Genomic DNA, 27,286 nt, shown 5'->3' on the forward strand with positions numbered 1-27,286 from the left:
AGTTCTGTGCTCTGAAGCTCTGAGTATAGTTCTGAAGTTCTGACTATAGTTGTCTCTTCTGATTTTATTATCCATGTTTCTGTTCCAATGGAAATTTTTGAAACTGCATCACTTTGATACATTGTTTGACTAAATTGTGTTCAATCAGTAGATCCAAAGCAAGAATACTAAATGTTTTCCCCCACTCTGTTTGGCCTTACCTTACTGAATCATTAGAAAGGTTCCAGCAATATTATGGATGGTTGCACTCAATAGTGGGTATAAAAGCATAATCTCAGTAGTATACTTCCATCATATTGAAATATTTACTTTTGCTTTTGGATGTTTTTAAAGAAATAGTTTTGTCTTTGCAACCTTTCAGTGTTGTTATCTTCTGATTTCCTCAGTATCTGTAAAATAAATGCAACTTCCATCTTACCTTGGTTTTCCATCAGCTTGCTCCTGCCTGTTTACTCATGTAATTGGTGTTGGATTTCACAGGGGTTTCTCCTGTAATATTTTTCATTGCCCTTGCATTTTAAAAATGCAGTTTCTAATGAACTTTGAGTGACATTTCAGAAACCTTTTTACAGATCATGGTAAAAGCAATGATTGATATAGGATTAGACTGCCCTGAATGTTAACAAATGTCTTCTAATGTTCTACTTTTCATTTCAGAGCACATTTACTTTAAAACTAATGTTTAACAAGCTATTAGTTTTGTTCTTCCTCCAAAACATAATGATATGGCATAGTATTTACTGCAGCAGCAAGAGAAACAATTCTGATAATGAGTTTTAAAATATGCTTCCAAAGTAATGTATGTGTGGGTCAACTTACTGCTTCTTTGCCACAATTCTATTTATATTTTATGCTACAAGTAGCTCTGAAAACATAACAACAACACTTAAAATGCCCAAGCCTGAAGCAATAGCAATAAAGTCCAGAAAAATATGTATTTTATTAGATTAAGAAATGAAAATGCAGTGAAATATGAAGTTAGTTCAGTGCTGAAGGCTGCATTTACAGCTATCAAAATGTAAATGAAAGCTGTCATGCTGGCAGTTTTCTTTCACTTTTAATATGCTGTCTTTGCTTCTCAAATAATAGAGGCAATAAAAGTGATTTTACAGATGAGAGCAACACTACTTTTGTGTTCACATGGCTCTTTTTATAGTTATTATTTTCTGCCACATTAAAAAAAGGATGAAATTAAAAAAGAAAATTTTTGAAATAAGATTCATCAACAGTGGTAGTCAAACCCCAGATATAGACCTTGGTGGATTTAATGCTAGTATTAAGAAAACCATGGATATAAATATCTTACAAAGATCTGATTTTTCAAAGAACATGATGATCAGAGTATAGATGGAAATATAGTAACCAAGGAGACTCAGTCTTAAGCAGACATATAGAGACTTTCTGAATTTTATCTAAACTCAACTAAAATAGATGTAAAATAGATGAAAGACAAAAGCTATAATAATTCCAATTTTCTTACAAAACACTCTTGTTATTTATGCCAATCAAAATAGTATTTGTCACTGAAAGTCTTCATGTTGGATAAAGTAATTTTCAATAAAGGTGCAGCAGGTAGCAGTAATGGAGGAGGAAAAAGCAGAGAATAATAGTTGTGAATCAGTGGAAAGAATGTATTTATTCTTTTAATGTATATTATAAACAGCACTATAAGTCACCATTTTTATGCATTTAAAAATACAAATCAAAATACAAAAGAAAAAATTCCACAACCAAAATCAAACCCCTAAACACAACCTTATTTAAATTTAAGATGATCTTTGAATACTTTCTATTTCCACAGGATTTTGTTTAGAACAGTGATTGAGGGGTTGGACTTTCTCCCTCCCTTTGCCAATTCTTTCTTCTCAGCAACACTTCCTACTTTGCAGTAAACTCTCATCCCTATAAAAAGTCTCTCTTAAATTTAGAATCTCCACTGCCAATTCCTGGTCTGTGAATGATGCTGCTAGAATTGCTTAGGTGATGGAAGTAATTATCTGAGACAGTTTCAAAGAACTGAAATAATTAAAATAGTTACCTGAGTGGTGTTATTGAGATTGTCTCCAAAGTGTGAAGCTCAAGCCAGTGATGGATGTTAAGTGAATAACATAAGTTTCAGCATGTCCAGGTATTGTTTAAATGAAAAAAAAAAATGTAGTAGCAACTTAATTTCCAGATGTGACTAATTTTCTTCCTCCACATTAAATTTCACACTAATCCAACTTGTGCAAAGGCTGCTACTGTGCCTGGAGCATAGAGCTGAACATATAATCCAAAGATTTTCTTACCTTTAATATTTAAATGCTGATGTTAAAATTAATATTACAAGTATTAATAACTTTCTATTACTGAATTGTTCTTTTGCTTGTCTAAACCCTTTGAATATGTTACCAACTTCCTGCCTGAAGAGTGTTCTGTAGTCCTGTGAGTTCTATAGTGATTGTACTTTATGCAAAAGGATCATTCTTTAATTCGAACTTTTAGCATCTGACTTCGTTTTTCAGCCTCCTTGTAAGGGATAGCAAATTGCTGATCCAAATTCTTAAAAACTTATGTGTATTTGTCATGACCCAACTCATTTTCTCAGTCCCCCTGTCCAAAAAATTTATGCAAATTTCTGTGTTAATCCTGAATCCTTTTTTCAGCAATGTATTCTTTTAAAAATCGTAGTAGTAATAAAATACTAGTATATATGGAACTGATTTTTTCCCCCATAAACTCAAAGAAAAATAAAACATTAAAAAACCCTTCATAAACTACAGAAATCTCACTGGAATCGTAAGTACCATAAAACTAGTTCTGGTGAAAATTGGGCTCTTGATAGTACAGAATACTTTGACGCATGAAATATCTTTATTCTATGTGTTTCAAATCAATTATTAAACAATTTACAGTGCCCTATGAGACATCTGGTCTATTTTACAGATGAAGGAGCTGAATCTCAGTGAGATTTAGCTCCAGATTGTAAAAATCTTCGATTTGAATTTCCCACAGTGGACACTCCCCTGTGGCTCCCATAACACCCTCAGTTACACAGCTGAGCACCCGGTGTATCACTGGGGATGGACCAGGCATTTTTGAGGGAAAGCCACAAAAAGGCAGCACACAGAGGTGGAGGCACTTGTGCTAGTCAGCAGGAAATAACAAAAGAAGCAACCTGATACAGTGGGTGGCATCTCTGCCCATAGTGGATGAAGGAAGTAGAAGACCTCTAAGGTTCCTTGAAACTCTACCTATTCCATAATTCTGTGTATGCCCACACTCAGATTGTCTTCTTAGACCATTTATCTGTAAGTCCTACTCTAGATTAAGGTGCCTAAGTGAATTTTTGTTGTGTGTGTGTTACCTGGTATTCTAGTGGGATGGAACTCAGGAGGATGGCTAAAAATATTGATTCATTCTCTGTGACAATAAATATCAGCATAGGGCACTTGGAGAACTTCAGTGGCAAAAATTAAACTGAGAAGTGAAACAAAGCTGGTGAGCATGTGGGTAAACAGCTCAGTGATTTTTTAAAAAGTATTTAAGTAAATTGTTTATGTCTCTGGGCAGTTGAATGCTTTCTTTGTCTTAGCTTTTCCCTGAGAGGACATGGCATCTATAAATGGAATTCCTCCAAAATTACTATCTCCCATAGTATCCCTGTTATACTTTCACTTCCCTGAATTAGTGGGTGGTGTTGATTTCCAAAGATTAAGAGGGCAAATAGAACCCCAGGGAGAATATTATATTACAGACTGTTGAATGAAGGTGGAAGTAGGTTATAATTTACATCAGTCTGTACTATTGGATGGCAATTAATATTTTAAAATTTTGCATTGCAAATCAGAGAGGACTTTACATCAATTTGAAACTTTGCTCAAGGTGTTGTAAAACACTTACAAAGACAAACATGCTAGCCAACACTATGAAGAAACCTGAGGAAAGTCCAACTTCCATTAAAATCAATTCAAAAATTCTTTTCGGATCTTGCTGGGATTCTACAGGAAAATGACAGTATTGATTTCAAGAGGGACTGGTACAGTGTGATGCAGTCAGAACAGATAAGACAGATAGAAATTTATAGTGGCAAGCTTGTGCATTATATATATATATGTATCATCAATGCTTTTATCTTCCTACTACAAAAATATCAGTGGTAGATTGAAATCTCTAGTGGAGAGCACAAATGGCAGGCAGATCCCTGAAGTAACTGAACAGCATTCTTCAAATTGCTCTTCAGGAAATTACTCCATGGAGCTCATATGAGTAGCTCTGCTGACTCTGGTACATCAAAGTTATTTTTCTAATATGCTATTGTTAGAAAAAAAAATCATGGTCAAAGTCTGAATATTTATAAGCCCAGAAATGGGGAAAGTTGTTGTTTGAAAATAAAGTTTAGAATATATTTGAAAATAAGGAATTGACCTCATCTAAAAATAAATCATGCCATTGAAACTGGTAAAGAGAATCTTTAAATAATGTTTTTTTTCTTCGCAGGATGTGATGGATTTTATTTTCTCTGCTGTGACACCAAAAATGTCGATTTTAGAATGTATGTACATCAAGCAAGCTATTGACCTCCTACAGGTAGATATGGCATCTGTTTTTCTCTCTCTGAATCTGTGATTTGTTCTGGGAGGGCAGTAGTTCTATATTGCATCCACGTTGCAGGGTTTGCTGTCTGGCCGAGATGAGAAGCAGCTCAGTGAGGAACATATTGCTCGCTTGTTTGTTTTCGCTGTGATGTGGTCAGCTGGAGCCCTCCTGGAGCCAGATGACAAGCTGAAAATGGAGCTGTTCCTACGGAAGCACTCTGCAATGAAAGAGCTTCCAGCTGTGAATGGAGAGGAAACCATGTTTGAATTTGTTATCAATGCCTGTGGACAGTGGGAGCACTGGTCAAAGAAGGTTTGTATGCTGCAACACGCTAAGCTTTCTTAATGGGTACACAAGATGTATTTAGTAAGAGACATTTTATTTCCAACCCTACATAACTTGGTTAGGAAGATTAACTCTACCAAATTCTCAAGAGCTTCTTTTTTTGAATGATATTTTTCTTTTCCCCATAAATATCTTCAGCGAAGAACAGAAATGTGCATTTGAAATAGATTTGGAAGTGAAGCAGAAGTGATCCTAACTCTGTATACTGTCTATCACCCTACACTTTATGAAATTCTAGCAAGGAAAAGCTTTTATCAGGCACTGGAGGAATGAAAATATCCTGCTAGTCCAACACCATTTTATAAAAGCATGACAAGATACTGATTGATTACGAAAGGATACTTGGCTTTCAGGAAGAAAAGTTTTGCTGATGTAAATTTTATAAAGTACATTTGATTTTGTGTTCTGATTCAAAGTGATTGTGTGGGCAGGTAAAAATTCCCAAACTTTTTGCATGTCTTCCTTATGCAGGTCCCTGAATATATTTATCCTAAAGATTCGGTACCAGAATTTACTTCCATTCTAGTTCCAAACATAGACAGTGTCCGAACAGACTTTCTAATGCACACTATCATGAGGCAAGGAAAAGCTGTTTTGCTAATTGGGGAACAAGGAACAGCAAAAACTGTTATGATTAAGGTAAGTGGAACAGAAAAACACATGTAATATATTAGTACAATAATATTGCAATAGTTGATATTGGCACAAATGTTAAGCTGAAGTTAAGGATAGTTTCATTTTTCTTCAGGGTCCATACTAGCATTCCTACTGAGGCATTTTGCCAGTACTCACATGGACTACAAGCAAATACCCCCAAGTCTCTACACTTTAGTATAAAGGTTTCTTTTAAACTTTCTTTTAACAGTGGCCACAAGGTCAGATGATAGACCTTCTTTCCTATGCTTTCTTTTCTTTTGAGTAGTCTAATGGAAAATTTCACTACGAAAATGTTGATTCTTGGAGGATTTTTTATTTTCCTGTGCTTTGTCAGTGGTGCCATGTATGAACAGATCTTTTGTACACCCTTGTTGCACAGCCTTTCTTCAAAAGTCAAACAGAGGAGAGAAAAAGAACTTCATTCTTTAGTAAGGGTGGTTTTCAGAGGGTAAATTTACTGTTTGTTATCTGCTCTCTCAATTTCTTCACTGAAAATGACATGTTCTTTCTCTAGAAGGAAATAATAGGATTGCCATTAAATTATCAAATACATGCTTTCTGTATTATAAAATGGTGCAGGTTAATCATATGACACAAAAAATTTAATAACTTAATGTAGAAAAGTCAATGATCAAAAGACTGAACAAACCCAGATGTCATGCCAAACTTGGCATCCCTTATTTAAAGAGATAGAAGCACAACATTTTTCAGCAGGGTTTCTGTGTTTTTCAGGGGAACGTGTGGATTCTTTGATCAATGAGAGGTAGCTAAATAAAACTGATCTACTCTTGGGACAGCTGAATTGGTTATACAGGCATCTGTACCTTCACTGGAGGGTTTGCAGAGGTCTTGAAATGGAAAATAGCTGAAAAACACCAGCCTAAATTGACCTTTGGCTTTGTTAAAATCTGGAGCCATTTTGTGTGCCCCAGCCATGTGCTTTCTGAGCCCTGACAGAGAGTGAGTTGTACCTGTGCCAGCAGCCGTTAATGCTATTTTTTCAGCATAGCTGCCGATGCCAACAGGCATGCCGGTGTAATGCCAGCTTCTGTTCCTGGCAGCAGCTGAGAACTATTTTAGCAGAGTGAAGAGGCGGGGTCTGGGTGGTGGTCTTGATATTCCACATCCTGGATTTTGTCCAGATACTGGCAACCTCCAGCCTTCAGATGCCATTCCTGCCCCTAAAAATAATTGAAACTGATTCTTGGGAGTTGCTTACGCTGAGTCTATGCTATTGAGCAGAGTAGCAGATATTTGATCTCATGTAAGGTTAGGAGCAAGTGCTAACTACCTTCACAACTGTTTCCCTTCTGCTTTCATCTTCTGTAAAATTTTGTTTTACTACACCTTGTGGAAATTGCCGGATATAAACAGTTAAGTGAATGAAAAAGTAAAAAGAGGCTTAATATAGAACACTTCAGGTAGTAATCTGAATTAATCTGAATAATCTTCGGTGTTGAGTAAAGCATCAGTATGAATCAAAATGAAGAACTTGAAATGGAATGTTAATTTAAGACCTTTATTCTCTGTACTATTAATTCACAAATTGCAAAAAAAAATTTAAACTAATATTAAACTGGTAAAGGACAGTTGAAAATTCTCTGATATTTTAACTAATGAAAATAATGGTACTCAATACCCTCTTCTTTTTCAAAGATAATTCTCATTTCTGTGCTGTGCAATATTACTGTTACCATGCAAACATTCTGAAATGCCATAATGATAAAACACAAATGTGTTTTTTAAATGGTTGAGAATTCATAGTTGCAGTTTGTTGGCCTAAGCCAGCTGCAAAACCCTTACCCAGCTGCTGATTGCCTCCCCTCCTCAACAGCACAGAAACTGAGGTAAAGACAGGGAGATCCTCAACTCACCAGATACTGCCATGGGAAAAACATTTGACTTGGGGAACAATTTTGAAATTTATTTCTAATTAAAAATATAATTGAATGGTGAAAAACAAATACTGAAAACACCCTCTTCTCACTCCTCTCTTCTTCTCAGGCTCATCTTTAGTCCTTCATCCCTGACTCCTCTACCTCCTCTGTGGCCAGTAGTACAGGGGGATGAGAAATGGGGGCTGTGGTCAATCCATAACAGCTCCTCTCTCCCTCTTACTCCTCATCCATGTTGCTCCCTCCTCCTACATCGACACAGTCCTTACCAGGGCTGCAGTTCTTCATGAACTGTTCCACCATGGGCTCTTCATGGTGTCACAAATCCTGCCAGCAAACTTGCTACAGCCTGGGCTTCTCTTTCTATGGGTCTGCAGGTCCTGCCAGGAACTCCAGCATGGGCTTCCCATGGGGACACACCCTCCTCTGGGCATCCAGCTGCTCCAGTGTGAGGTCCTCCATGGGCTGTAGGTCGATCTCTGTTCCACTGTGAACCTCCATGGAATGCAGGGGGACAATGCGCTTCACCATGGTCTGCACCACAGGCTGCAGGGGAGTCTGTGCTGGAGCACCTCCTGCCTTCTCTCTGCTCTCACTTTGGTGTCTGCAGGCCTGACTTTCTCACAGCTTTTGCACTTCTTTCTCAACTGCCAGGTAGCATTTTGCCCTTCATGACACAGGCTGAGTGTCTCCAGTGGGTCTGCTGGAGGTGGCTGGAATTGGCTGTGTCTGGCATGGGAAAAGCTCTGTCCTCCTCTTGCCAGGGGCTGCCCCACAGCCCTGCTGCCAGCACCTGGGCACCCTCACCTGGCACATGAGCTTTGTGCAAAACGTTGGAGTCCTGAGGAGAGGTCTGAGCACTGACCTGCACCAACCCCCCAGCTGTGAAGAGTCCAAAGACAGGACTGTTGCATATACACTACACATGTGGGTTGTCATTTATGTGAGGTCTGAAAAAAACTCTTTCTGGAGGGCAACTTTTCTTAAACTGCTGTCACTGTATCAACAAAATTAACAACATTCATCAAAATATTTTGGGGGGATCTAGCTGTATCTTCTTTTCTGTTGTCACACAGAGTGTATGTCTCACTGGAGTTCTTAGAGCACTTCTTCAACAAGGATATACATTTATTTTTCTGAGGTACCAAAATGGGAACATTTCTAGTCAACCCTCTTATACAGAGAAGAATTTAAATGATATCCAACTTCATTCATCATCATTCATCAGAAGAATCAAATCTTTAAAAAGAATTTATGTTGGAAATTATGGAATTTTTGTGGCTATTTCCAAACTCCAGGACTTCTCCTGAGCAAAATATTTCCTATGCTCTCTCTCTGGCGCTCTCTCTCTCTCTCTCTATATATATATATATATATGTATATATATATCCCTTGGTGTCACTCTAGGGTTACATATTTTTATTATAAAACCTCACTAATATGAAAAGTGGAACTTTGTTACTTTGGGACATCCTCAGCAGCTGTGGGAATTGTACATATTCATAAAATTCAAGGATTAGTTTCTTCATTAAGAGAAGATAGCTATCAGTAAATATGATGTAGCTGGGTTTGATTTTACACTGCCATTCCTTTACACTGCTTTTGTTTTTAAGAGTTTTGGCTTTGTAGTGTACATATAAAAATGGATTTGGTTTTTCCCTTGTTCCTTGCAGTCTGCTGTAATAGATCATCACTAACAGCTTAAATGTAGAAAATGTAGAAATGTAGCTTAAATGTAGAAAAGCCCTGACAATTGCTAATGCAAACTTTATTTGCATCTTGAATTGGCATACATCTACTTGTTGTAATACTTAGTGAAGTCTATTAAGAACTTATAAATTTTAATACTTAAAAATTTTATGCAAAACATTAACTGACAATTTGTTTGAATTTCAAGTTGCAGATGGTGTATTTATCTTAAATAAACTGTGTTCCTAGACTTTGAAGTTAATAGCAGGACCGAGATTTTTGCAGGGATGCTGAGCATCTGTGTCTCCTTTTGTCTTAATTCACTTGGAGTTACTGATGTGCTTTTAAATGTGGTTTATCTTGCAGAGTTACACAAGCAAGTATGATCCCGATGTTCACTTGACCAAATGCCTAAACTTTTCCTCTGCCACTCTGCCACATATGTTCCAAAGGAGCATAGAAAGTTACATAGGCAAAAGAATGGGCGCTACACACGGTCCTCCAGCAGGGAAGAAAATTACTGTCTTTATTGATGACGTCAACATGCCTCTGATTAATGAATGGGGTGATCAGGTAAAAGGAAAATATTAACATGTGGGAGTTGGTGGTCTTACCATTGTTGCTGATGGGAATACTGATCTGTGGGTTGAAAAAATGGGATAGGTTGCAAAAAAGGATAATAATATGGATTAGAACAAGTATGTTTAATAAAAACAATTTCTCCAAGCCAGTTTTTGACATGACTAGTAAGCTGTCAGTCCCAAAAGATCAAGGACAGTGTCAAGCCCCTTGGTGCAATCATTGTAGTATTTAAGTCTTTTGGTTTGGTTGCATACAAAGCTAGTAGGATTTCCAAAGTAGCAGTCCTGAGAACCAGTCTGGGAAAGGAAGCATGCAAATCCAAGAAACACTGAGATTTTTGTTTGATCTGGTCTTGACTTTAAATTGCAGTTACTATTATGTGAAATATAAGCTGGTGGTGAGTCTAAAGAACAAGACTTAAGAAGAAACTGGGGTTTTTGAGCCTTGAGTAAAGAAAGCTCATGGGAGATTTTATTGCTTTCTGGAACTGCCTGAATGAAAGGAGGTTGTAGTGAGGTCAGTGTTGACAGGACAAGGGGAAATGGCTTCAAGTTATACTAGGGGAAGTTTAGATAGGACATTAGGGAAAAATTTCTTCACCAAAATGGTTGTTGAGCCTGGAACAGATTGCCCAGGGAAGTGGTGGAGTCACCATCCCTGGAGGTATTTAAGAGAGGTGTAGATTTGCGCCTGGGGACATGGCTTAGTGGTGGATTTGGCAGTACCAGTTTAATGGTTGGACTCAATAATAAAAAGGTTCTTTCCAACCTAAACCATTTGATGATCACAGTTGACATTAAAGACTAGCAAGCTGTCTTGAGGTATTGAAAAAATGCTTATAGACCTATACTCTGAAAATATGATAGTAATATAAAAAAAATTCTGCTGAGAAAAAGCAATTTCCTTGCTTCCAGTGTAGCTCTGTACTCAGTGGCTCTGTGCAAGTGGATGTGTGACTACACCTTGTGCTAAATTAACCATTCTTTGTCCCTGTCTAAGCTCCTGTGTCAATCTGAAGATATAGTCTGAATTGAAAATTGAAAGTGCTGTCTTTTCTTAAGTTGAAATTATGCAAATTCAGTTGAATGTCTGACTTCATGACCGCAACTACTTAGCGCATGAAGCTTCCATGCAGCCAATGCACTGCGTCTGAGTGCTTGGTTGACACATTGCATGTCGACAACCTTGAAACGCTTAACTCCTCCATTCCTTTTTTTTTGTTTCTGGCTATATTTAGATCACCAATGAGATTGTAAGACAGCTGATGGAACAGAAAGGTTTCTACAGTTTGGAGAAGCCAGGGGAATTCACAAATGTAGTTGACATCCAGTTTGTAGCTGCTATGATTCACCCTGGGGGAGGTCGGAATGACATCCCACAGCGCCTGAAACGCCAGTTCACCATCTTCAACTGCACACTGCCTTCCACTTCCTCTATTGATAAGATATTTCAAACAATAGCTGAGGGCTATTTCTGTGAACAACGACATTTTCCTGCAGAAGTATGTAAACTGGCTTCAGCATTAGTATCTACAAGTCGAAAGGTTTGGCAAATGACAAAAGCAAAGGTAAAATTACATCTATTAAGCTCTTGAAATATCTTTTGTACCATTGTGTGTGTTTGTAGTTCATATTGTGAAGCTGTGACCTGTGGGTGTAACTGCTGGCTGATGCCTCTGTTCTGAATTGGATGCTCTGAGCACCAAGTTACAGATAAAAATCCTAATCACATGCAGTATCTTTTGTAGCTGATATAAGCATCACATTATATACATATAACATAGTAGACATAGCTGATAGGAAGATTGAGAGATCTTCCAGCTGAGAAAATGTTGAGAACACAAGGAACCAGAAATTAAAAATTAGATAGGGACATTCTGTAAAGCTGTTTGGGATTGTGAGAAACTTTGAAGATCTGAATTTTAGGAAAGAATTCAAATTTGGCAGAGAGGGAATCAGTTAGAAACAAATAAAATCTGGTATTTAGTAATTTATAAATATTAACTTTTTCCATTTCAAACAGACTGTTACAAACATTTGACTGCAATTCCTGGGCAAATTTTGCTTTGAAAGAGATAGAAAACATTAGGTATAGAATGAAATTTGAAAAGAACAAAACTACAGCATAGAAATGTGTGTCAAAATTGTTCTTCTTCTGAGAAAAGTGAAGGAGAGTGGGATTTGTTAAATTCCTGTCCAGAAAAGGTTGGTCAGAATTTCACAAACAACTCACTGAAGACCTATACTTGGTTTACATAGGGAAATAGAGGAACTTCTAGTGAAACTATTGACTCGTCACTGTTCACCAATATATTCAACAGAACTGGTGTTTATTACTTCTAATTAACTTCCTTTCCTAGAGAAAATGTAGCTTTTTGCTAGGTTATAAATATTTTCCCAAATAATGTTTTCTCAAATTTTGCCTTTCCTTTCCTTTCCTTTCCTTTCCTTTCCTTTCCTTTCCTTTCCTTTCCTTCCCTTCCCCTCATGAACCTTTCCCCAGATATTCTTGGAAAGGACAAAAGAGAATAGCAGACATGATCTGGAAGAAGGGGCAGGAGCAACACCACAGGATAGGCAATATCGACATTTTTACTGTGGTCTTCAGTGCCTTCATTAACTTACCTGTCTTGGCTACCTTTCAGTGCATGTTCCTGGGACTCGAGAGATTAAAAGAAACTCAGATGAGATCAATGTGAAATTAAAAAGCTGGTTGTTGCTACTGTCATTTCTTCGTTTTATGGTTGCCTCTTAAATGCCAAGCATTTATTTCTGCTTTAACATAAGACTGCAGAAAATATCTACATTCACTTTCACTTAATAATAAGTAGAAAATATTTTCATTTAGCAGTTATTTGAATATAGCTCATGACATTATTTTGTAGATGTTACCAACTCCAGCTAAATTTCATTACATCTTCAATTTACGAGACCTCAGTCGTATTTGGCAAGGAATACTTACAGTTACTTCTGATGTCTGCCAGAGCATCAGTGTTTTGGTAGCCTTATTCCAACATGAGTGCAGACGTGTTATTGCAGACAGGTTCATCAGCCAAGGTGATAAAGACTGGTTTGAAGACATAATGAGGAAGGTAAGCAAATAGTATTTTAGTATTTGCCACAGAAAGAGGCCAATGACATATTTCATTACCAATGCAATCATTAATGTATTGTTGTAGATTGTTTCTGAGGAACATGGTCAAGATATGTTTGGAGATAAATGCACGGAATTATACTTTGTGGATTTCTTGCGTGATGTCCCGGAGACTACTGGAGATGAGCCTGACGATGCAGAATTGAAGGCTCCTAAGATTTATGAGCCTATCCCATCTTTGGATTACTTGGCCGAAAGATTACGGATGTTCATGCAACAGTACAATGAAACTGTCAGAGGATCAAAGATGGATTTAGTATTTTTCAAGGTATTAACGTTTGTAATTGTATTAATACAGAAAGTGCCTGGTCTTTTGCACTTAGTGATGCATAGATCTTGTATGTTTCTATCACATTATTTTGGAGATAGCTCAGAACATCTAGGTGGTTTATACAGTGCACATGGTGAATGTAGTCTTGCTTTCCTGAAAGTCACCTCCTTGTCAATGTCTTGATGCACAGTGCTTTCTTCAACTTTAGTTGGGGTGGTTTGATAGAATAACTACACCAGTTGAATAAGAAATGCATACAGTGCACTTGTATTTTACTTTTGTCGGTCTATTTAGAGAGCTTGTAAATAGATCAGCTAAAAGGCTGGAGGAGTCCTTTCTTCTTTTCCTTCTGTCACCTAAGGGACATGCACTGAGCCCTGCTGATGACAAACTGTGCATGTGACATTGCTTCATACAAGCTTGATACAAGGACATTTCTCTTGGGCTGGCCCTGCTGCACACTGAAGTCAGGGGGAAATCTCCTGTTGATTTTGATGAGTACAGACTGAGTTTTTGACATAGGCTCCAGAGAAGCCGTCTGGCTGCTGGGAAGCAGTTGCTTGGTGACATTCTTCTAGTTGATTATATAATGCATCGTTTTTGCATCTCTTCATCCCCTTTTCTCTCAATACACAGGATGCAATCATCCATTTGATTAAAATATCACGGATCATTCGTACTCCACAAGGAAATGCATTGTTGGTAGGTGTGGGTGGATCTGGAAAGCAGAGTCTGACCAGACTAGCAGCATACATTGCTGGACACGAGAGCTTTCAGATTACTTTAACAAGGTAATGCAATGCAGTGGACGTGGACATTTGCTCCTTAATTTGCCATAGAAATTAACTCCTCACAATCAGCTTAAAGAAGTGCAAACGTCTCAAACATTTTATCCCTCATTGTAAATGACATTTCTGGTCTTATATAGCCAAACTGCATTATGGCAATTTCTGTTAATGACTTAGTATTTTGTAATGCTGGAATTCTGTAATTTATAGAAATTTGAAGTGAAAAGGAGTAGCTACTGCCTTCCTTCTCTCTCTCTTTTGACTTAGGGTTTACTGGGCTGAGCAATAAAGACCAGCCAAGTGTATTCTCCTTTGCAAACTATTAAAAATGTTGAGAAGTATTCTTTAGAGAGACATATCAGGTCTATGAATAATCTTATGAGGCTTCTGATGAAAGGAGAGATAAAGAAAGACAAATCACAATCTTTTCCTGTGTCCCAGAAGCAGAAGAAAGGAACACTGAGAACACAAAACAGGAGGGAAAGAAAAAAGCAAAGTGATAGAACAGAATCCCTAGATTTCCAAGATTAATAAGACAAATATTAATAATGGCAATGAATATGGAGGGAGGAAGCATGAAATTAGCAGTGAAGAGTGGATGCTGGGTCATGTTTTGTCTCTAAGTATCATTTCCCATAACTGGTGTTAGATTATTGAACCAGATACACTGCTATTCTGACTCAGTAGAGAAATTCTTATGTTCCTATCAGAATACCACAAATCACTGTAATAACTGTAGCCGACACATACAAACTGAAGAGCTGGGTTGCTTCTCAAGCTCTGAAGTGCTTGCTTTATGGGTATTTATAGAGCAGAAATAAGATGGAGCTAAAAGAGAACTGGAACACTTCCTGTGTGGCATATTTAATATGTGAAGAATGGGTCGTGTGTGTATTGCACAAATTACTTATGACTTTGAAGAGATTCTTGGAAATAAGAGACTGGTTACAAAGAAAAGAGGTTTCTAATTTCAGCTTTAGGTGGCTTGGGACAAAATCTGCCATTTTATTAACATTATTTTATGTCATTTTATATTGTACAATCTGAAATGTGTAGTTTGTGTGGACTTATCTGAATCTTACCTACTGTGTGCACCAGCTATAAGATACATAACAACAGACTCAGTCATGGTTTCCATTTGCAGAAGAAATGATCAGCCCAAGTGATAATGTTCAAACCTAATTTCTGGGGCTTGATTTTAGTTAAACCATATAACACAATAAACCCCTCAGTTTCATTCTCTTTTGTCTCTTAATGATTTCCTTTAATCTGCTCTCAGTATCTTCAGAAGATAATCCAGCTGTATTTACATAATGGTTACAGGTATCAGAACCTACTTGACAATTTAATCCAGCTCTATTAACCTATATCTAATAAAGAATTTACGTCTGCAAACCATGGGGATACAAAACAGCATCATAAATGCCTTAGATATAGCATTGCTCTCACCATACTTTTCCCCAGCACATTATTTTGTTGACTTCACCTCATTTTACATGATTTATATTATGGATCATTCACTTTGGGAAAATGTTTATGAAAAAGAAACCTAAAAAATGTAACCAGGAGCTATGGTATTAAGTTCTTATCTAGATTTTTTTTTTTTTCTTGCCTCAAGGAAGCTGATCCAGATTATATATATCTCCTAAGGTGATTTGTAATTCTTGTTCTCTCTTTCCCTAACCCTTTTCTATTCCAGAACATATGCCACCAACAACCTTTTGGATGACCTGAAAATGTTGTACCGCGCTGCCGGTCAAAAAGGAAAGGGTGTTGTCTTCATATTCACAGACAATGAAGTGAGAGATGAATCTTTTCTTGAATACATGAACAATGTTTTGGCTTCAGGTGAAGTCTCAAATCTTTTTGCACGGGATGAAATAGGTGAAATCACACAAGACCTGATTCCAGCAATGAAGAAGGAGTACCCAAGGCTTAGTCCCACTGGTGAAAATCTTTACAATTACTTTCTTGCTCGAGTTCGGAATAACCTGCATGTGGTTCTTTGTTTTTCTCCTGTTGGGGAAAAATTCAGAACTCGTGCACTCAAATTTCCAGGTCTGATTTCAGGCTGTACCATAGACTGGTTCCAGCATTGGCCTAAAGATGCTCTTGTAGCAGTTGCACAGCATTTTCTAGCTTCTTACCATATTGAGTGTACAGATGAAGTGAAACAGGGCGTTGTTAACACCATGGGAACAATACAAGATATTGTAGCTGAAAAATGCGTTGAATACTTTGAGCGATATAGAAGACGGACTTTTGTTACACCAAAATCTTACCTGTCCTTCATTGGAGGTTACAAAACTATTTACAAAGAGAAGTTTGCCAGTCTTGGAAGTTTGTCTGAACGCATGAGAACAGGTACTGTAAAAGCTTCTTGATTTTTGTTTCTTTCCTTGTTTTTAAAAGGGTGAGAAGAATCTGAATAAAAGGATGTAAAAGCATGGATTTAGATTGTAAGCTTGCATTCATTTGGAAGCAGACTCAAATATTTTCAGCTGTATTGTGTGTGATTACAAAATGTGCAGAGGTTTTGTTTCCATGAACTTTATGAATGTGCAGATTAAAGAGGAATTTTGGAAATAGTATTAGTTAGCAGGTAAAAGACTTGAAACTCCTAATTTGACATGTATGTATGCTGAGGAACTAATGAGATCCTAGTTTTCACATGTAAGCATGCCATGAGTAAATCTGAGAAAATGCAATTAAGTGCTCATATTCAGTTCCTCTGACTAATTTTTTAAGAAATAGGTATATGCCAGAGGTACAGTTTTAAAAACATTGCTCTGCACATGGTCATACATGGTAAACAACTAAAGAGTCTCTTAAACTGAATGCTATTTGGAAGTGAATGTGAACTTAAGTTGCAGACTTGTCCTATGCACACATAAGTCCAAAGGTAAAGGGTGGCTGGCTGTCTGGAAGAACAAACGTGGGCTTTTTTGAGCTAGAAAGATATATATGATGAATTTACATTTAGAGACATGCATTTATATATGAGGATGTTTACACTTAAAAATTTTTCTCATAATTTGTCCAAATTTTTGGAGCATTGTATTGATCAAGAATCAGTAGGGTTTTTTTACCCCCATCTCATCTGGATATTCCTGTAATGTTGAATTTAGTAGCTCAGCCTACTCTCCTTGTGTCTTCACTTTCATTGCCAGGTTCCTTTGTTTTGTACAGAGTACAGCCTGGTACTTTTCATGTTCTCATGGATTTCAGAAATTTCACACACAATTCTTAAGACTGTCGTTTCCATGCAAACATTTTTGAGCATGTGTGTTTAATATTTAGTCTCCTTCTCTTGTATAAGAATATAAATAAGTGATCAAATGACAGATTCTGAAGGCTTTTATGCATTAAAAAAAATCCCCTGCTTAATTTTGGTGTTCAACAAATGGGATCACTCATTGGTGTTCCTAAATATGAATCAGAGCGACTTATTTTAAATATTCACCTTGCTTCTCTGAGGTTACTTTCTCCATAGGTCTTCCTGTCGCTAAAATGGAATTCGTCCACCACAGGTCTTGCAAAACTGATGGAAGCTGAGGTTTCTGTAAATCAGCTCTCCAAAGAGTTGGTTATGAAGGAAAAAGATTTGGCTATAGCTTCAAAAAAAGCTGATGAAGTTTTATTGGAAGTTACTATGAAAGCCCATGATGCAGAAAAAGTTAAAATGCAGGTGCAAACAGTAAAAGACAAGGCTCAGGCTATTGTGGATGACATTGCCATTGATAAAGCAGCAGCAGAAGAGAAGCTTGAAGCTGCAAGACCTGCACTGGAAGAAGCCAAGGCAGCCCTGCAGGTCAGAAGCAAATATATTCTGCGCATGCATGTAGTTAATGATTATTATGTGCAATAATATGACTTGTGCTTCTAACTTGGGAGGATACAGGGAATTGAAAGAATGGCACTAACCTGCAAATCCTTGTAGAAAAAAAACCTGAAAACTGAAGGGGGGGAAGAGGTAAGATGGGCAGTACTCTCAGTTAATAAAGAAGTCATAGAGTGGGACTACCTTTAAGGACTTTCTGCAGTAGTGCTTCTGAGGGACCTGTAAAACTGCAGCAATTGCATTGCAAGTACAGTCCTCCCAAAAGAACATCATTCTTTGCAATCAAGTGACTGCTTAAATAAATGGTCTATTTTCTTCTATTTCCTTCTATAATTTTTCAGACAATAAAACCTTCTGACATTGCAACTGTTCGCAAACTGGGTAAACCTCCTCACCTGATAATGCGGATCATGGACTGCGTACTGCTTTTATTCCAAAGGAAAATAGACTCAGTGACACTGGATCACGAGCACCCAGGTGTAAAGCCATCATGGACTGAGGCTCAGAAGCTAATGAATCATTCAGGATTTCTTAGCATGTTGCTTACTTTTCAGAAGGTAAGTAATTAATAGGGGCACTACTGTAACCATGATATTTTATGAAAAATCCTTTGCTAGGATTTTTCCTTCCTGGGAAGCTGAGGAGCCTCAGGAGAGAAATGTAAACAATAACTATCTGCTGATGTGGAATGCAACAGGTGCATCTTCCATTGGTCCATGTGGATTGTTTTCAATTGATGACCAATCACATCCACCTGTGTCAAGGCTGTGAGCAGTCACAAGATTTTGTTATGCATTCTATTCTTGTTCTTTCTAGCCTTCTGATTAATCTTCTCTCTCTATTCTTTTAGCATAGTTTTAATGCAATATTTTAATATAATATATATCATAATATAATAAACCAGCCTTCTGAAAACATGGAGTCAGAACTCGCGTCTACACACATGGGGCACCAAACACAACACACTACTGCTTCAAAAACCATCTTCAGAGTTCACATGAAAGTGTCTTCTACTATCAAAGGAAGTTTGAAACAGTTTTGTCCATCTATAGTTGTAGATACTTTGTGACCATTCTTTTTCATTTTCATGGTTCATAATCTCAGTAATTTTTCTCCTGAGCCATGCAGTGGATTCTAGCAGACAGAAGTATCCCAAGCACTAGATCAAATCTTGAGAAGCTGAGTGTTCTTATTCAGGCAGTTTCTGCTTCTGAGTAGGAATTTGTCTTAAAAGAACCCACTCTTGGCTTTTTAATGGCTCACCTTCTCCAGTGCTACCAGGCCTGTTTGCCTGTAAGGCACTTGACAATTCTGTCTCTAATTTGCTATGGAACTATGGAACTGAGAAAAAAAAAATGAGCAGGAAAGGTAATGAGATTATTAGGGAACTTTCTGGGGTTCTTTCATGAGAAAAATAGTGAAATGAAGAATAATATTATCAACTGTAAGAAAAATAAAAGTGAACAGGTTTTTAGTTCTATCTGGACAGAAACTTTTGCAAGGTTCACTGAACTGTGAGACAAAGGAAAATTCTCTATAGGGAAGAGAAGAAAGATGTCACAGGTAGCTGGACCAGAAAAAGACCTAGGGTAGAATATAAAATGGCAGAATCGTAGCCCAACTTTATAATCCAGGAGACCAAGCAGATTTCAACAAAACCTGGCTTTCCTGCAATGTTGAAGAACATACTTTCATTTGTACACTAATGTTTTAATCTACTTAGCTGTGCATTTTGCTGATGCCTTTTCTAAGCTGCTGGAGTGTTTTTGCTGTGAAGATCATTCTCACTATCCCCAGGAGCCATTTCTCCCAGAGAGCCACATTGCGGAACCTTGCACTGCCTCTGTAGACAGTTTTTTCCTGGGGCTGTCAGTCTGGTCACTTTTCCAAGTGCTATCTCCACTAAACAGAAAGAAGAAATTAGTTTTAAGATAGCAAGGACTAATTATGCCCTCCTTACTCAAGTTTCTGTCTAATGAGACTTACAGAGTTTTGGCACTTATTAATAGTGCATGTACTCCTGCTGGTAGTTGGCAGCACATTTAACTCAGAGGAGTCAGAACAACTTCTGTGGGACTGAGTTCTTGCAGGAAGTGATACTGATGAAGGTGGGGTAGAATACTGGATTACTTCAATCCCTGGTGAGGTCCTTCACATGCTGTCTATTTCTCATTTTGAGTATATAGGAGAAGAAAGCTCATTGTGTCTCACTAGACTACACAGCTTAATTGTTTGTGAGATTTTTGTTCTTTCCTAATATTTTTAGGCAATGAAAATTAGTGGATGAAGAAGTTCATTGAGTTCAAAATTAATTACTTAAAAGGAAAAGCATGGCATTTTCCAAACTTTTGAGCAGAGATTTAGGCCACTGATGATTGATCTTTGCTTCACCTTTGCCAGCTTGTTAACTCATTATTTTGAGTAGGAGAATAAAAAAGTCTAAATTTTTTTCCAGCACTATTTTACATTTTAGCAAATGATCACAGTGAAAACATCACCATGGCTGATCTTGGGAGTAATATAGTGAATGTCCTTTTTATTAGAGTAGGTAAGGATCAGATAAGTACAAGACAGTCCTTTCTGCTGTGCAGAAAAACAAGAAAAGGGTAAATTGCTTGACAGTATCAATGGTGGATGATTTTTAGATGCATTAAAAGAAAGGCATTAATACATTGCCAAAAAAAGGGAAGATTCTTAACATGTCTATTGTTAAGCAGTCATTTTTAACCTGTATAAGCTCTTCTACTTTCTACCTTGCTCGAGGAGATGAATTCCATTTTCTTCTGACACTTACATAATTATAGATTAACCACCATCATCAAAGATCGAGCGTTTCATATTCTCAGCAGATTGTGAAAGGGGAAAAAAATGCTGGGATTAGAATAACAGCTGAAAGACATTTCTTTCACAGTTAAGGAAAAGGGTTAGCTTCAGTGAAGTGAAGACAGTGCCTTGCAGTTTCACCCTTTTCCTTCTGAAACCTGCGTGTTTGGTTCCTTTAGCTGTGTTCACACCAGTGCCTGTCTGATGCCATGGTGAGATTGTTTATGGAACTAGCCTAGAAGAAAATTAATCAGTATTTATACTTATATTTCTGTCATAACAGTTTCCAAATTAGATCCCTGAGTGTTGGTGAGGGTATTAAAGTTGGGGCAAAGACATCTGGTTGAGGGAGAAAGAGAAAAAGGTGCAGTGTTGTAGCAGCAATAACTTAGAACAGCTTAAATTGTCATGGAGCTACGAGCTCTAGGAGCATCTGTAAAGCTTGTGTGTCAAATAGGGATATTAAATGCCAACTCAAGTCAATCTGTTGCAGTAGAAGTAGGAGTTATTTTCACGGGTACACAAAAACTACTAATCTGTCCTTTATAAGAGTGAAAGGCAACAGTGTTGCTTTGTTGATTTATTCTGTAATAAGCGATACCCCATGGTTTTAAAAAGAGAAATGTTTATGTGAAGCAGACCTTATTCAAAAACCCATTTAAAAAAAATAATTTTTCCTGTTCATTGACTAGGACTCAATTACAGAAGAAACTGTGGAGCTTTTAGAACCTTATTTGGATATGGAGGATTATAATCTTGAGACTGCTAAAAAAGTGTGTGGAAATGTAGCAGGTCTTTGCTCATGGACACAAGCAATGGCTTACTTCTATGGTATTAATAAAGAAGTTCTTCCTCTTAAGGTATTTCATATTGATAATTTTATTTTTTTGAGAGATTAATATAGTCAAGTGGAAAAAAATATCATGTTATTTGGCTAAAAAAGAGATTCTTGTTTCTTCACACCTGGTTGTTAAGTCAAGCACACAGAGGTTTAATATGTCCTGGCAACTTTTTCCCCTTACACACAACTACCCTGTGGTACAGCTTTAACTTGTGTGAACAGAGTAAGCATTCAGTTGGTTCTTTATAGATTCTGTCTAGCTGTGCATGGGAGATAGTGATACCTTCTCTGCCCTCAGCCAGGCAGTATGCCTTCAACAAAACCCCTCAGTCCTTCTGGCCCGGGAAGGAATCTACTCATTGTGGTCATGATAGAATCTGGGAGAGGAGAGGAGAGGAGAGATCAGTCTTGGCACAGAAACATTCTTTAAGGAATTTAGCTGGAATTCATCTCCCTAAAAAAAAATATTGGAGTTTCAAACTACTATGTGCAAGTGTATATGTGCAATAAAGAAAGTAGTTGTGAGGTGTAGAATGCTGTTGAAACATTGAACTGAAGTAGGAAGTGATCAGCTACTGTTGTGTGAATTCCTACAGATAGCTTTATTGTCTTGGAAATGTTCCATTTGTGAGCCCATTGAAAATAAGGGTATTTGCATATTTATATAATAATTTATAGTCATTGCTCCTACAGTGAGTTTTATGGTTCTTTTCTGAATAAATACATCCAATCCGTTATGCTTCCACTGCACTCATGTTTGGTTTCTTATTGAATAAGCCACTGTATCAATGGTACAGTCAAAACTCTGTATAATCTTTTAGTATACCTAGACAGATCTGATTCAAATGTGTTAAAAGCATATTTTTTTCATTCAAGTAACTCAAGAGAATGGTGTATTTTCGTGATATATAACTAGCTATTTCCTTTTCAAATAATGGGATGTTCACTAATGAAAACAGAATTTGAAATGTTACCATTGAGAGCTATAAAAGGGAGCAAGACCTGGGGGAAATAGTGGCTTTATATGCAAATGCAGCCCTGAAAGCTGAAAATGTGCTCTTGTAGTTTTTATTTGAATATATATAATTTAGGATTACATATAAATTTAGCTTTGTGTTCATTCTTGTCACACTGTAGCTGAAAAAAATTGAAACATACATATCTTGACAAAGCAGTGCCTATTGTCAGGTATAGCAACAGCCAAAAATATTTAAAAAACTGAAGATGACAGAGGCAGGGAGGAAGGGTGTAAAGTATGCAGGAGATATTGCAGGAAGCAGTGTAGTGATGCTAAGAAAATAATTGAAAATAAGTGTAGAATTAAACTGCATAAAGTACTAGCCCAGGCTAATCCATCCAGTGCTAAAAGCAGGTTTACTGAATGAATTAATCAAGCTGCTTTATCCTAACTGCTGTTCCAAGATATAAATCCCCTTAAACACCTGCAAAATAGATTCAATATATTTTTAAATTGCATCCTAAGTGAGACCCATTGCCTCATTTATCTTAACTATGACAACCTGTGAAAACTAATTAATAGTGACTTATATTTTAGTGTGCAAAATTATTTATTTTTATATGTAGATATATATTTTAGTGTGCAAAACCTTATATTTTATAGCTTATATATTTAGTGTGCAAAAATTACCTAATTCCTAGGAATGGATACTGGCATTCTTTAGAAAAGTGACCTGCAGACCAAGGGTCATTAGTTAGACCTTCCTGTAAACCAGCTTGCTGCATTAATCTGAGAATTTTGAAACACCATCTGCTCCTTATCCATTATTTGAAGAATATAAGAGCAGAATGGAGAAGCCCTGACTTTTGCTGTGATACCGTTAGCCTCCAAGTAAAATACTGTGTATAGGAGTATAATTTCCATAGGGATGTCTGCAGTGACTTTAATTAAGTTCTCCTTAGGCTGTTATAGTGATCAAGGGAAGTTTGTTTACAGTTTATAAATTCTGTTTGATATTGAGGATTCTCCCTGTCACACTCAATTTTAAGTATGAGACTTTATTGCCTTTTCTACTTTCATTTGTTTCCATGCTGAACTAAAAAACCACAGCAAGCAATGAAAGGAAATCTTGCACCTGAAGAAGAGGTAATAGTCAAGGAGTGTTGATATTTGATAGTTGTCCCTTTAAATAAGTGTGTCCTTGACGAGGTGATGCCCACTGGGTAGGAAAACAAGCATGCAAGTCTGGATTCAAGGCCCACAATAACTGTAGAAGGAAAGCATATACTTTAGAGGGGTGAAGGGAAGGATTAGGTCACCTAACGAAACAGAGTGAGGTCAGGACGTGTAACTGAACAGAAAATATGAAATGTCTTTCCCTAGCTAGTACAGACAGTGAAGAGCAGATAAAAGACATGATTTCTGTGCCTTTCAAAGGTTATTTTAGTCCCAAAGAATGGTCACTGATAGCAAAGAAAGTGAGGCCAAGATTTTATTAATGTCACTCTTGCATGGATCTGTTTGCATGTGTCCATAGGTATATATGTATGTGCAGGTATATATCTATTTTTTAAAATTTGTATTGGTGAGGTAAAAACACTGTTTTTGGAATGTCTGCAGAACTTGTGCATGCCTTTGCCTTTTTTACAATCTTTCCATAAGTAATGGTGGATACAAGTGTATCATGATATTGAGTCTCTGAGAAAGTTGATCCAAAGCCAATGAAGTGTCTATAGGAAAAATTTGCAGTAATCTGGGACAGGAGTAGTTTTGAGACTGCATGTCCATGAAAAGTCTTCAGTCAGATGCCATGTGCACAGAATAGGACTGAAGCAAAAGGCAAACATGAGTGACAGTCCAAGAAGCCTTCTGGCCTAGTCCAGTAGCAGTAAGTGCTCAATGGACTGTAAGAACAGTGGGCTTTGAAAGCTAAATTCCTTAACAAGAGAAGTGCTAGGAAAGCTCCAAATCATCCTTACCTGTAGAGAACTTTATAGTTTTGGATGCTATTTTTTTTTCCTAATGGGATTCTCCTAGTAAAATTTCCTCAATTTACTGAGCAGCAGTTGCTCTTCAGAGTGATTTGGGGTTGATCTGGGCATTCCATTCAAGATCAGGAATAGCATTAAATGGTGTGAGGCTTCCTTCTGTTGGAGAAGTCATTTTTGTTGAACTGCTTCCTTGGATCAGGGTCAGATATACTTGGTACTTTGCAAAACTGAGTTTGCAATGGATCAGCGAGAAACTTAGCATCTATGTCAATACTAATAAATTAAGCAGTACTAGTGAATTTTTCTAGGCACTGGAAAGTGATCATTTACACTGGTAAATTTTTAGAATGATCCCTAGTGTGATTTGGTCTTTGTTAAACAGCATTAGTCTCTGGGCGCTTTTCAGGTTCTAGCCTGGTCCAAGAGCGATTCCCACAAGGCTGCCAACATGTAGTCTAAGTGTTTTAGAGGGTGAGAGAGCTTAATGTGAGTTTTTTTATGCTGATCAACCTCTGTGCCAGAGAAAGGTTCTGGGTATGTTTCATTTAAGAGTATAGCTGTGACTGTAATTATGTTTATTTGTTCTAGTTTTGTGTGGAATACAAAAATGTTAAGAGGGGCAGGATCATCTCACCACCTGCTATGAAGTCCTCTCTGAGGGCAGCATGGAAGAAGGCAAAACAGCTGCTAAACTCTTTAGGCTGTGGCCCTTGTTGTCACAGGTGCTGTCTGTACCTGCCCCACACAGGCAGATGCAGAAGGCAGGCAGCAGCCCTGGCTGGAGCAGGAGCTGGGGGGAATTGTCTGTCTGGTTCCCCACAATGCCAAAGGCAAGGAAAGGCTGAAGCTGCTGCTCTCACATGAGCCCAGGCATATTCCAGGGTAGCACCACTTCTCCAGGAGCACAGATCAGAGTGTGGACCTCTTGTCTTAAATCCTCATGATTCATATGCATAAAATCCATTTATTCAGGCTTTCACACTGCATCCAACTGGAACAAATTGTGTATCCTTGCTCTGCTGTGTGATGCAGAGGGATGAAATGAAGGGTGTGAAGCTTGTTCACAGAGCAATGCCACTAAAATTAGAAAGGCTACAGTGGTTCTTCGTGGTTGGGAAACATGTTTCCTTCCTGCCTAATATTGGCTGGAAATGTTTGTATGGAGCTGACTGCAGCTGAAATAGTCTTCTTGTGCAGAAGATTCTCTTTGGCAGCAGAACTTGCCTCCTGCTCTCATGGCAGAGCTCTATACAGGAGGCTGCCAGCAACCTGACACTGATGTCAATACAAAAGCTGTGTTTGTACCCATGAGATTTTGAAAACTTGAATTTCAGGGAAAAAAACAAAACAGGGAGAAAGCAAATAGTGATGATTTCAAAGGGTCATCTGAACCAAGTAGTCTTTCTGCCTTTGGGAATCACATAGGTTGGTCATCCTGATATTTTAGCTGTCAGTCTCATGCAACCAACCATTGTTCATCACATATGATAAAGTAGCATATAAATCAAACTAATATTATAATGTCTTAGACTTTGTTATGATTACCCTGAAAATGGCTGACAGCTCTGGTTAAATTGTCTGCAAAATAGTTTCTTATTATAGGTCATCTTCCAGAAAATCTGTAAAATCTTGTGTAAATAAGTTTAGGGATTCTTTTCATGTTAGAATACAATATACTTTTTTTTTGTATTCATCTGAAATATGTTTTTGATGTCTCTACATCTTCAAAGCTGATAGTCTTTTAAGAGTTTTTAGAATGGGGAAGTTTGTTTCATCAATCTTTTGCACTTTTCTGGGTAGTTTATTGCTGCACAGGAACCTGCTTTTCATATTTACAAGGCATCATTGCTCATATGTATTGGGAATTCACATGCCCATCCTTTTCCATTGAAGTTCACATTCTGCTGTGATAAATGTCAAGGTGTTATATGAATCCACACAGCCAGGTGTAAGTTCTCTGTTGTTCCAGCTGTTCTGCCAAGGCTGTTATTCATAACCCTCCAAGGATCTTGTTTCCTGTGTAACCTCAGTATTTCTCAGCTGGGACTGAAACAATATATCATAATACTGTTCGACTCCCATTTTTAGCCCTCAGATAATTTAAGGATACATGGATGCTCTGCAGTAGGAAAGGTGGTGGGAAGAGGTAGAAGAGGGCTGGTGCAGGGTTCCTTTTGGATCTCAATAAGAAAGGCCTGACAACAGATGGCTAAATGAGACATCTGCTTTAATAAGATAGAATAATAAGAGGAGTTTAAGATAGTTTGAATGGCCAAAAGAGAAAGTTTTCTCTTCATGGACAGGATCTGCTCTGCACAGGATACCATGGGCAAAACTATCCTGGCTCTCTCTGATGCTGCATGAATAGGGGGTGTCCAGCATTTGAAGGGATGTACAGTTTACTCACTGTTTGTCTTCTTCTTTTTTAAAGGCAGTTGTCTTATTAAGCCAGTTGTTGTCAGGTCTTTCTTATTCAGATTCAGAAGGAATCCTGCACTATTTCTCTCTCTCTTTCATACCTCACCCTTTCCCCTGATGCAGGAGGGGACAGTAATACTATGTCGCCTCCTAAAAACTTCTTTGCTGTTGGAACTTTGCCCAGTGGTCCAAGATTCACTAAAATATACCAGCAGTTGATCTGAAATCTGCTTATTTGGGTTTAATCAAGACTCACTGACTGAGCAGTGCTTATTTCTAGACGATGCTCTTTAATGTGTTTTTTGACAAACAGTGAGGTAAAAATATTTTGGCATTCTTGCATGATGGAAATTTTATGGGCAGCCATTATACTGGTTCATCTGGATTCTGAAATATTTTTTTATCTTTAGGATCTGTCAACACAGCAGGTGGCTACATCAGAAATTTTACTGACAG

General features: G+C 37.5%; 1 protein-coding gene across 1 annotated transcript in view; it reads left to right on the top strand.

Moving 5' to 3' along the window:
* The window catches only part of LOC121358424 (dynein heavy chain 5, axonemal-like), a 147,084-nt gene that overhangs the window by 67,466 nt on the left and 52,332 nt on the right, over window positions 1–27,286 (top strand). Inside the window, exons 49-60 of the mRNA XM_041476601.1 lie at window positions 4,480–4,569; window positions 4,654–4,890; window positions 5,395–5,562; window positions 9,531–9,737; window positions 10,984–11,313; window positions 12,631–12,837; window positions 12,925–13,167; window positions 13,807–13,961; window positions 15,658–16,322; window positions 17,489–17,769; window positions 18,141–18,356; window positions 21,315–21,482. Coding sequence (XP_041332535.1) covers window positions 4,480–4,569; window positions 4,654–4,890; window positions 5,395–5,562; window positions 9,531–9,737; window positions 10,984–11,313; window positions 12,631–12,837; window positions 12,925–13,167; window positions 13,807–13,961; window positions 15,658–16,322; window positions 17,489–17,769; window positions 18,141–18,356; window positions 21,315–21,482 — 2,967 coding nt within the window. The remainder of the gene's footprint in view (window positions 1–4,479; window positions 4,570–4,653; window positions 4,891–5,394; window positions 5,563–9,530; window positions 9,738–10,983; window positions 11,314–12,630; window positions 12,838–12,924; window positions 13,168–13,806; window positions 13,962–15,657; window positions 16,323–17,488; window positions 17,770–18,140; window positions 18,357–21,314; window positions 21,483–27,286) is intronic.

The sequence above is a fragment of the Pyrgilauda ruficollis genome, unplaced genomic scaffold, assembly GCF_017590135.1.
Source record: "Pyrgilauda ruficollis isolate IOZ18807 unplaced genomic scaffold, ASM1759013v1 scaffold39, whole genome shotgun sequence".
Taxonomy (NCBI): domain Eukaryota; kingdom Metazoa; phylum Chordata; class Aves; order Passeriformes; family Passeridae; genus Pyrgilauda; species Pyrgilauda ruficollis.